Genomic DNA, 12,530 nt, shown 5'->3' with positions numbered 1-12,530 from the left:
TGGCTGGGTCTAAAAGGCTTCCTTAGCAGAACTGGAGGTCATTGTTAGTCCTTCCACTAAAATACCAAACTATTGGGAACCCTTTTTGTCTTACCATAGCTTTGAGGCAGTTGTCTTGGGGTTTGAATGTAGGGTGTAAATGAGAGGTTGTGTGCACATGCTCTCTGTACCCGAAAAAAATACAGGATTTATGTGGATGAAAACCTCTTAAACCCTAATTCTTGCTCTGATTAAATCGCTTACTACAACTCCCTAGTAATCATTATTCCAAATACCTAACCATCTTCATCCACAAAGTTCTCCATATTGCTGCATCTTCCCACATCTCCTCCCTTATCTCATTGTACCACTTTACCCATGCCCTGCAGTCTGTCAGCAGGGCTGCCACAAGGGATTTTGGGGCGCCGTGACTGACAAGATTTTTAGGCCCCCACACTTCAGTTCCCATCTTATACTATTATGCCCCATTGCATACAAGTGCTTCATAAATTCATTTTCATTGTATGTATATGTCCTCGAATGAATTATAGTAAGTACAGTACCCCCAATTTATTATATATACTGCACCCCCTGATTAATTAATTAATGGTGTGTGACTTAGTGACTAAAGTGACTTACTTGGGTACTTGGGACGGTAGGAAGAGGGAGAATGTGTAGGTAGGGCCTAATTATCTTTGGAGGACCTTCTGCTGGTCCCATGATTCTCTGTGTACAGAGGGACACTGGAAAGAAGCTATAATGATGCAAATTTTTTACTGTGTTTTTGTCCTCATGAGGCCAGTGTGATTGAACGTTGTTGAAGAACAGGAAGCAATAAGATACTGCTTTAATGTTTGGTTGGCACCTCGTGATAAATGAAGGGGATTTGGGTTTGCAGTTTGGCCACTCGGTTGCTAAAAGGTTCGCCATCACTGGTATATACTGTGTGTAGCGCAGCACATGCCACCCAGTAGATAAGTAACCCTCACACAAGCCCTCCCAGTAGACAGGCAGCCAAATCACATGCCCCCCAGTAGATTGTTATTCACAGCACATGACTCCCAGTAGATAGGTAATCAAAGCACATGCACCCCGGTAAATAGGTAGCCACCACACATGCCCCCCCAGTAGATAGGTAGCCTTGGCACATGCCGCCAGTAGATAAGAAGCCCAGGACATGCCCCCAGTAATAAGTAGCCCGAACACATGTTCCCCATTGCATAGGTAGCCACAGCACATGCCTTCCATTAGATGGGTAGCCACAGCACAAGCCATCCAGTAGATACGAAACCCAAGTGACAATTCATAAAAATGTCTACGCGTTTCAGGCAGATCGCTGCCATAAATCATGACTAACACAAGCCACAGCACATGTCCCCTCATTAGATAGCTAGTGACAGCACATATCCACAGTAGATAGGTAGTCACAACACATTTCCCCTAATAGATAGGTAGCCACAGCACATGTCCCCCAATAAATTGACACCATGAGAAGAATCATATTTTTGAAGAAAATAAACAGCCTTTTTTATCACTGTGGGGGCCATAGCTTTATTTAAAGCAACATAATGTAGCAAATGGGGAACGCTGACCTTGCATGCCAAGGCCCCGCCTCCTTTGTCGGCATGACCTAGTTGATCAGTCAGGAGCTTAACTGCAAGAGTAAAATTCCGCCATAGGCCAAGCTGTGAATTCTATCAAGTAAGAACAATAAATAACAGTTAAAAACCAAAAAACTATGATAAAATGGAGGGAAGGCTGGAATGTGGAGCAGTCCAAAGAGGTAAGGCTAGCTTCAAGAAAAAATGCCCAGGACTAATGCCCCAGTTGGTCCACATTATGTCCACATGATGTAACGGGGAGGTGGAGTGACGACAGCAGAACATGGACATTATTGAAACCTCCAGGCCTATTCAGTACTAAGTGTGTTACTCAGAATTTGTGAAGACTGGGTTTTCACAGCGACCCTGCTCCAGAGAAAAAAATGAGAAATTTGTGAAAATGAGTCTTAATGGATCTTAATGAAAGAACCTGACAATCACATTGAAATGTTATTTCTGCTTCCCAGTACATTGCATAGAATATTGAATGCTGTCACAAGGAAGTACAATTTGCAAAAAACAAGCCCTCATACAGCGCTGCAAACTGCTTATGGATTTTTAAAGGTGTGAGGTGAAAACACAAATTTAAAAAACAGAAAAGGACTGTGAACCTTTTTATGGTTAATAGCTAGAATTTAATCCTTTACATAATTCCAATAGTAGATACCTGTATTATATTTTATGTCGGTTACCTAAATTAATCATTATCTAAAGGATAAAAAGACACCATTGTAGTTATAATAGGAAGTCCTTCAACTCGTATGTCTTGTTTCCTGAATTAGGCAATGATGATAAATCTCCCTGGTAAGAAGTAATTTCACCTGACATGGAGCTAAACTTTTATGTGAAATTATCCTCCGTGTGGGGGATGCTACTATATGCGGGATTGTAGTGCGCTGCTATGTGTAATACAGGTGATAATTAGGTGATGGACATTAAGCCTTTCCCGTACTTCCCATTATGTTCAATGACCACCGAAGAAGCTTAGATGTTTCACAAATAAACAGACAGAAAAAATTAAAGGGAACTGCCAAGAAAAGCTACTGAACCATGTTCTTATGGTACGCTCAGCCAGATTCTTTTGATAGCCAAACAAACTTTTGAAAACGAATGCAAAACTTTGCATTATATCTAAGAAGCCATACTGCCATACTGCTTATCTAAGAAGAATAAAAAGGTAATAGTCGAAACAGTGCCTCCATCAATGCAGTGTAAGAGAATCCTTACAAGATTTTTAGGGTCAGCTGAAAAAAAAATCTAATTTTCCCGTCCAGCCGCAAAGGCAATATTATGCAATTCAGGACATTATTATTTCTAAATGACAAAATACAGTATTAAAATATTGATAGCTCAGAGTTACCTTACCTCCACATGAAAGTGTGATGTCACCAACTTGTCCTCAGTGGTCACATGATTGCGGTACCTAGCAACGGTTCCACCAATATGGACAGCACACAGACACCCATGTGGTATCCATATTTTTCATATCTACATAGGGGCTCATTTACTAAGCGACGCGCTGCTCATTTTCATTGGACTGTGCACCTTTTTCGGGGATTGCACGGCTTGCAAAGGTATTTAAGAAGTGTCTGTGCTAGGATTCTGGCGCATGCAACTCTTTTTGTGGCGCATCAATCATGTGACCAATTAATATTATGTATCATGTACTGGGAAGCTGGAAAATTGCAAATGTGGTGGAATGAGCAAAATAACCCCTGATGGTCCTTATTTTACAGCTTCCAGTGATTGGTCGAGGTGACACCTCTAATTTATTCTTTGCAGCAGTTTGATGGTGGAGATAGCAAACGTAGCTAGTTTAGTTATGTCTTATTACACAAAAATTGTGAGAATGTTTGAATCTGGACATTTAAGCGCTATTTTGGATTATGGGGTTTGCTGCCTGGAATAATTGTTTTTATATTTTGATAGATTGGACATTTTGGGACGCAATTTTTTAAACTAAACCCTAAGGGGTTCGATCACTTATTGTCAGTCACATCTGGGGACGTAAACCAACACCTGTGGCACCCAGTTCTCACCAGAGCCCGCCGCAAAGCAGGTGGGACCTGCTGCAGCATGGTACCACCAGGTCGCTACAAGGTGAAGTACAGAATCGTGAGACAGAACGTGGTCGGGACAGGCAGGAGAGCAGGACAGGCGGCACAGGATTGGAGTCAGGAGCAAGCCAACAGGTCAAGGCAGGTAGCGGAGGAGCGAGTCAGGAATGGAACCTGGGGTCACAACGGGAATTCAGTAAACAGTTGGGATAAAAAGCCTTCTCTCAGGCACAAGGCACAAAGATCCGGCAGGAGGCAGAGGAAGAGGCAGTCCATTTATTAGGGCAGGCGGCCAGCAGCACCAATCGGCGGTGCGCTGGCCCTTTAAATCACATCGAGCAGGAGCGTGTGTGCACAAGGAGACTGGGATGCGCACACAGGAGACACCATTGTAGCCGGGAGAGGTGAGAGACGCAGTGGCCGGACTGCAGGGGCACGAAGGGGCACACATGTGCATCTGTGACCCAAGGCATGGGTCGCAGGGGCAGCCGTGACACTTATACAATATACTGTAATATACTGTAAAACATATTGCCAAATGACAGCTATGGGAGCATTTAAAATGCCCCCAGCTGTAATGTCAACTGAACCGCTACCTTCCAGTGAAGTTATGGGGGTGCTGCTGTGTAATACGACGGGCCCACATATATTAACGTTGGCCGGACCTAAAAGGGTTAAGGATAATAAAGTCAGTGAGTGTCATGCCATTTGAGCATTTTTTTTTCTGTTTTTTGGACTTGTTTCAATAAACTTAGAGAGTGATATAGCATGTGTGGTGATTTTTTGTGTGTTTCTTTTACCACGGTTTAAGCCAACTTGGCGGCTATTTTTGTCATATGTCCAGATTTGCATTTTAAAGATATATCAGACACAACACTGAAAAATTCTGGCTCAGCTTACTTTGCTAGACACAAAGTTGCAAATACAAGAGAAAAAATAGAGAAAAGCCTCAGATAAGTGACCCCCAATTTTCGAAGTGGCCATCACAAAGCCCTGATTTCAATCCAATTGAAAATTTATGGGCAAAAGCTAAAAAAAGCAGGGGCAAGACGGCTACACCCGTGGCAACACCAGTTCTGTCAGGAGGAATGGGCCCGAATTCCTACCAACTATTGAGAGAAGCTTGTGGAAGGAGATCCAAAACATTTGAGCCAAGTCATTAAGTATAAGGGCAATGTTACCAAATACTAATGAAATGTATGTAAAATTTTAACTTTGCGGAAAGTAATAAAATGCCTTAAAATTTCATTTGGCAAATATAATTAATTTTAGTAATCACAATTGACCTAAAATAAAGGTTTATTCTGATTTCATGTCAGATTGTGAGATACACATGCATATGTATCTTTTTATACAGTGTATGTAAACTTCTGGTTTCAACTGTAGTAAATAGGTGAAGCGGAAGTGAAGTGTAATGCTATATTGAAGTCTGAACCAGGACACAACTGATGACCTAATGGGGACATATGCACCCATCAAGCACCCATAGACATAGTATAGTTGTATGTAAAAACCATAAATACCATTAAGTCTGTGATAGAACAGATCCTATAGAATGCATAGAATGCTATGGGATCAGTTTTGACATCTATTTGTTAAATATACCGGATTGATAAAGTGTGTATGTGTCATATAGCCGTTAAGAGTGTAACTTATTTGTAACATTCATTTCCAAATGACATATACTGTATTTTTCGGACTATAAGGCGCACAAAAAATCCTTTGATTTTCTCAGAAATCAAAGGTGCACCTTATAGTCACCACGTGCTGGTCATTCATCCTTATAATCAGGTGCGCCTTATAATCCGGTGCGCCTTATATATGAACCTAGACATTTTAGCAGGCATTTATTGATGATGCGCCTTATAATCCGGTGCGCCTTATAGTCCGAAAAATACTGTACTTTTTTTTCTGGTTCTCTGTGATATTATATATCAGCTCATAAGAAAAAGTAAAACTTGGAAAGTCAATCCTTTGGGCCTTTCCACTACAAATCAAACAACCCTTCATCAACTTTGTCATTGACAGTGTTTCAGTGTGAACATTATATTTTGATGCAGGAGGCTGGTTATAAACCTGTGACAATTTGCTAAATGGTAAATTAACTTAGCAGTAGAAAACCTAAGGAGTTTCAGCGAACCAGTAATATGGAAACAAAGCGGGAAATGTGATGAGCAGAGTAGAAAGTTATGATTTTATCAACCAAGGAAGACTCCGAAATGGAAGCTCGAGGCTAAGCAGCCAATTGGATCTAGAAGTTGTCACTAGATCTGTGTGAACTGACACTTCAGAAGTTTCATGTTTTTACTGCTCATTTACATGTAACCTTTTACTCTTTTTTGATACTATATTATTACACTGCTGCTAGAGGCACCTTTAAAATACATCACATATAGCAATCTCCTTATATTATGATGTCTACATAAATGAACCCTATAGCAAGGAGAGAGACTCATGAAAATGTAAAATGTAAAAATTGGGAAGGGGGGAAATGGTTCATATGATCCATTGCCATATTTAAGGGATATTCCAGGAATAAGCATAATTCATATACAAATAGGTCATTAATACATAAGCAAATATGTAATTAGTGCTTATTTAAAATGTTGCTCCCCTTAGCAGAAATATCCTGCTGAAAATACACTGTAATAAAGAATGTAAATGCTACTTTAATCAGTCCATTGATTTTCTGAGTGTGGAGCAGACACAGGACAGAAGATGGTCACTGGTCACATGTCCACATCACACGTCCTGCACCTGCCAGGGGAGGTCATGTGACCATCACTATGTTTGGCTGTAGTTGGTAGTGGTGAGACATCACCTCAGTGAGGTAATGTGCAGTGATGGCAGTTAGACATCATTATTATTGTAACAGAGCAGGACAGTCTGTTAGATCATCACTGGGAGCAGAGCAGAAGAGGGAGGAGGAGTTACTGACTACAAAAGGATCATGGGACTTGTAGTTTCCACTGGTGGCCATCGTGGTGTTAACTCCACCTACTTTAGAAAGCCGATAACATTTTGTGAATCATAAAAACAAGCTATTTAAGCTCAATTTTGTGACTAATGACATTGAGTTGTATTATAATTCATTTATTTATAGCATTATGGGGTTTTATATCTGACAAATTTCCAATAGTGTTTTTTGCCTAATAAGTTCTAAATCTGAATCAAGTATTCAGGTTCCAAGATCACAGGGGGCCTTGTATAAGTGCTTTCCAGCAGCTGAAGAGATTTGGGCAGTGGCATAGTAAATTTATTTTAATTGTTCATGTTTCCTTGCAACTCTAATAGTAAGACATATGAGTAAGGCCTGCCTTTTGGTGAAAAACATATCTATAATAACCAAAAGTAATGCAATTGTGATGGAAATACAAAGTCATAGAAACATCCTTTGGCACCAGGCACCCATTCTTTACTGTTTTTGGCTAGATATAGTACATGTATTAGTGTGTAATAGGAAACTTACAGAGAACTACAGATTTTGTAATGAGGAAATCTTCATTATTATTTTACATTGCAAGACCCCTATCAAAGAGAACCTTTTGCCACATCCACCATATTCAACTCTTCATCCTGTAATAGACATTGCTTCACAGATTTTGACACTCTTGGGATTTTTTTTATCTCTAGCTTCCATTGTACCTGAGCAATGAGGGCCATTGGTTTAGGCACCCAATATTCCAATTTGGCTCCCTACTGTCAGGTCGGAAGTTCTGACCATGGGGTACACGGCCTTGGACTAACCACCTGGCAGTAGATATTACCAGAAACATTTCTACTATTTTGATGTGTGTTTAGATTTATTCTTTAGTCTTAAAGAATATCCCCATGAGGAAAAAAAAAACTATAAACAAGTACTAAAACTCTACTTATGAGCATAGAACAAAGTCATTGGGGGGAGAGTCAAGTTCACAAAATATGTCCGCAATGATTTTACAAAATGTCCAGCAAACTTAGATACTGAAGAATTATTACTACAATTGATCATTTATGTTATATGTACATCTCTTTTATGCTGCCTTTGACTACACAAAAAAAAATACCAAACCTGCGACCAAGATTTCATGGAGCAGGGAGTAGATCTCTAGAACTACTTTGGTAATCCCTTTTTATGGGATGGGCATACAGTACCCAAACTTTGCAGGAGAGTTGCTGAATATGAATATGTGGTTGGCAGAATATTGAACTAACTATTGTGACAGGTTCAACGGTAATGGCTTGTCCTACCATCACTTTCATTTGTCTTATTTCCCGTCGTGGCCAGAGCAGTGCGGAACGAGGTTCAGTAGTGTAGGAACAGTGCAACTCGACAGTGATTGGCTGCTGTGGTTATGTACCAGAAAGGAATAACCCTCAGGATCTAAAAGACAGGTAATTGATCAGAGAATTGGAAATAAATAAGCAGAGAATTAACACAGCAGTGTTTTTATTTTATTTTATTTTTACATTTTTATTACATTTTCTGCTTCTATATATAAGGGGGTTGTGCACCAATTTCTGAAATCGCACATTGTGGGAGATTTATTGTACCTGGTCTGACAGTTTTCTGGTGGACAATGCATCTGGCGGACCCTTTTCTGACAGTTTTGTGGGAATTTCGCCCAGCATGCGAGGAGCAAGAATACCCTGCCCCACCATATTTACTGTAGTGTCTGGCAGGAAATATACCTGAAATCTCTGCCAGGTCCGGTCTATCTGTCAGACATACTTTGTGACTTAGAGGTTGGAGCCTCCCGGGTAAATGCGTAGAGCATTGCAACAGCAGGGGGAAAATTAAGACTGACATTGAAAACACCCTTCTTAATAAATTATCCACATTTTCGGGTGCTCATTTCATAAGCCTTCATGGCCAAGCCAACTATGGGGATGAATTATAACTGCTTTCATTGTTCTTTCCCATGCAGTTCTATTATGTTAACTTTACATTCCCTGCTTATCCATGTGCTGTTAACAGATGATTGTTTTTACATAGAACAATTATCAGGAGTTTCTCTGGGAATTATTTTCTTTTTTAACTCATAGATAATGGATAGGTAAGACTAGGAAAGGCTAAATGTTATTTTCTCCTATAGAAGGGCTCCTCTGGAACAAAACTTTGACACGGTGACGAGAAGGCCAACTCTTCTTGATATTGAATTCTTGATATAGTTCTCACTTTGGATAGTTGCAATACAGTATGTCTTCTTAAAAGGAAATCTACCATCAAAATCGATGATAAACCGGGGCACTTACTCATAGATCCAGGCCCCATGACTGTAGTAAACTTCTTATATTTGTTATCCATGACCTCATCCATCCTGTAGCTTCACAGACTATTTCAATGTCTCCCCTTCCCCTGTTCCCTCAGCACTTCTCCCTCTCCTCTCCCGGCTGTAATCTCAAGGCAGAAGAAGTTTCCGACCCGTAACAACCCGTGAAGATGCAGCACAGAAGGGCTCTGTTATTGTCCCCCAGAGCCTTTGTGTATCATTAGCATAATTTTTTAAAGTTGATTTTAGAAGGAAGTAGGTCATGGATAACAAATATAAGAAGATGACCACATACAAGCCGAGATTTATTAAAGTCCATGCGCCAATTTTCTGTCTGACTTTGCACATTCTTTTCAGTGAAAACTACTTGTACATGTATTTATGAAGTGTTCGCAACACAAAATTCTGCACTGAAATGGGCGTTCCAGTGCACAGTTGGACGGTGCACCACATTTAACATACAAAGTCTGACAGAATTGTGTTGCATACCCCATGTTAAACGTTCACTTAAAAAAGTTGGTTCACTCTGTCAGAGCAGTGCAGGGAGCACCCGGTTCATGAAGAACGGGCGCCACAATTTCAAAGGCAAATTCACGTACTGCAATTTGCACTGTTTTTGATAAATGTGGGCCACTGTATCTGGATTTATGAGTAAGTGTCCCTAGTTTGTCATGCTGGGATTTTGATGGTAGATTTAATTTTAAGTGTTTCTTGAAGAAATTGGAAATTCTGTACCGTATATAACAGTGGCAAAATTTAGCTCAACGCATCAGTATTGCACTCACAAGTAATGTACCATGAACTGGCAAACCAACTATATATTCTACATCACAAACAAGCCACAACACGAATGCCACTGAGTGACGTGAATTTGACAGTTCCTATAAAGGTATTCACGTCTGCAGATAATACTGATAGAATATACAATATAGATTAATAATAGATATATAGAATAATAGATCTCAATGTAAATGTATGTGATAATAACCCATGAATGAAATGTGGAAGTCCAGACTGGTAAATGCTTTGTTTTAGTTCTTCAATGGCATTGCGCTGGGGAAGCAGCAGCTGCATCCGACTGAACTAGGCAAAAGCGAGGGCAGTACAAAGACCCAGATTAGATGTTAGGAGAAACGTACCACACACAAGGCAGCAGGCAGCCTTTCAAGCAGGCACTTCAGAGGACAAGAAAAGCTGTTAAGCTTCTTAATTTCCCCCGGTCCAAAAAAACCCTGGTCCAAGGGATTTCAATATGTGACATCAAAAAGAATCCGCCACAAGCACTTTTAACTCTGAGACTTATTTTCCATTTAATAAAATCTGGGGAAATTATTTTTGAGCATATATATGTTTATGAATTCCTTTTGTGACGTCTTTGTATAATATCTCCACTAATAGGATATAACTGGAATATTATTTCTCTGAATGTAAACCTGAATATTCATTTCAAAAGTTTTTTTCTCCTCCTTGAAGGAATGCAGAGATGTGAGCATTTTCCATTGCGTATTTAAATTCGATGAAATCCACATATTTTTTCATTACCCTCCACTCCCTTTAGTATTCCTAATTTATAGATGAAGAGATTTCGCTTCTCTGTAGTTGATTCATAAAATCAGTTGACTGATCTGCGTTTGCGACTGAATAAGCAGCCACAGTTGTGTGGAGAATGACTGCAGCGTTCGGCATGGAAAAAAAACTCAGGGGGAGCTTGGAATCTCAAAGGGAAAACACATGCACACTCACAAGCATTATAGCATTTCTTACACCAAGAGCAAACCATTCTGCACTTCTTGAATCAGTATAGGGCAGCAAGCAGACATTGCCATTACTTACTGTCTAAATGGAAACTATTGGCGTAAAAAAATGTCTATCCATATCCAGTCAAAAATTTGAAATTTTATACACTTATGACCTATTTCAGCATAAATTGTGGGCCGTTTATTTGTAATGTAAAGAAAAGTTATATATCCTTGTCTTAAATAATAAAAATGAAACATGTTACAAAGATATGTAAAAAATTAAATGCAAAATATTATGAAATATTCCCTGTTTAGTAGCTTGTTATTCATCCCGAATAATATATATGTAATTTATTAGATTGTTATAGAAAGTTAAGTTTACGATTAACGGTAATATTGTTTTCATTATTTACAAAAATTATTTTACAATATTTTTTTGGTGTTATTAGTCAAATAAAATTTTACAATTATAACCAATCATAATATAGATGACAGCATTTTCTTGCTTTTATACCATTGAAACTATTATGGATAGTATTATAACTCCCCAATATTTAGTATATATGTATGTATATAAATATACATATATATATATATATATATATATATATATATATATATATATATATATATATATATAAAATTATAAACAATTAAGTATATAAAGTAAAAATATGCTTTAGAGCTCTCTCTTTGCTTTGTTACATTGTTGCATGAGCTATTGTCATAATGCAGGACTAAAGCGAAAATAAAGAACATTATTACAGTTATTATTTTTTGCAAAATATGACTGATAAAAATGCATAAGTGTCCTGATTATTTTATGTTAGAATTTTTTTCTTTATGAAATATAAACATTGTCAATAATACAGATGACCTTAAACCGATTTTTTAGTTTTTTACCTACGGTATATCATTATATTGCATTTTTATTAAAATATGTGTATTATTATTTTATCAGGTTATCAAGTTTTTCTTCTTTTGTAGTTCAGGTTAAGTTGGTATTTGGCATCATACATCCAGCACTGCAACTTACAATAATATTAATAATAATGATAATTACCTTATAAAAAGCAGATTTTTTAAAATGTCAGATCTTTTACCTACTATCATATGGATTACTTTAGACAGAAATAATGAAAGTGGCCTCACTGTATACATATATGTGATCTGAAGACTATATCTCTGTATAAGAAAAGAGATGTGCCTTGGCTAGAATATACACATTATTCCAAGTATCTGCATTCTAAATCTATAAAATAATTTATAAAACTGTGAACTTAATAATGCTTTATTGTTTTTTCTTGGGGGGGAGGAGGAGTACTTGACCGAATTGATACATTGCCTAGTTGAGGCCTATGTTGTGTTTCTGGTGTCACTAGGATAGATGGAACACCCATAGTCATCGATATATACATTAAATTCATCTTTACCTGCAGTCAGACTAGATATGAATACTCTGAAGCAGATCTACTTGAATAAATAGCATAAAGCTAAAAACAAGGGAAATGCCATTTATACACATACGTTTTATCTATTATTCCATGTATCTAGTAAGTTGGATGACTGACAAAGTGAAGAAAAATGTCCTGCCTAATGACTACCATATATAAGTTATCTGCAGTCCTGAGAAGAAAAAATGGATTTTCGGAGGTAAAAATTGTTCACTGGTGGGCTACAAAGAGGAAGAAACTGATAATCACTCCTATCCAAACCTGTACTCCGCTAAAATAGATGTCGACCAGGTTACCGGATGGCCTTCACTTCCTGGTGTCTTGATACAAACAAAATCATTTTAGCCAAACTCATCCAATCATTCAGCATTTTAATGAATTTCTTGTATTTGTATTTTTTTTTTCAAGCTTAGTGGGGCTCAACTTATCTAATATTTATCACCGACTA

At 38.3% G+C, this 12,530-nt stretch overlaps 1 protein-coding gene across 5 annotated transcripts in view; it reads left to right on the top strand.

The window, feature by feature from the left end:
- HIF1AN (hypoxia inducible factor 1 subunit alpha inhibitor) overlaps positions 1–12,530 on the top strand; it is a 143,615-nt gene that overhangs the window by 79,751 nt on the left and 51,334 nt on the right. Inside the window, exon 8 of one of the 5 annotated variants that reach the window (XM_072131380.1) lies at positions 12,183–12,201. The exons of 3 other annotated variants lie outside the window; for them this stretch is intronic. In XM_072131380.1, the coding sequence (XP_071987481.1) occupies positions 12,183–12,185 (3 nt within the window). In that variant the 3' untranslated portion in view covers positions 12,186–12,201. Of the gene's footprint in view, positions 1–7,904; positions 7,992–12,182; positions 12,202–12,530 lie in introns of those variants that run through there. One more of the 5 variants, XM_072131379.1, reaches the window with a different exon arrangement.

Source organism: Engystomops pustulosus, chromosome 11 (genome assembly GCF_040894005.1).
Source record: "Engystomops pustulosus chromosome 11, aEngPut4.maternal, whole genome shotgun sequence".
In the NCBI taxonomy this organism is placed as follows: domain Eukaryota; kingdom Metazoa; phylum Chordata; class Amphibia; order Anura; family Leptodactylidae; genus Engystomops; species Engystomops pustulosus.
This window is presented reverse-complemented; position numbering and strand designations above follow the sequence as displayed.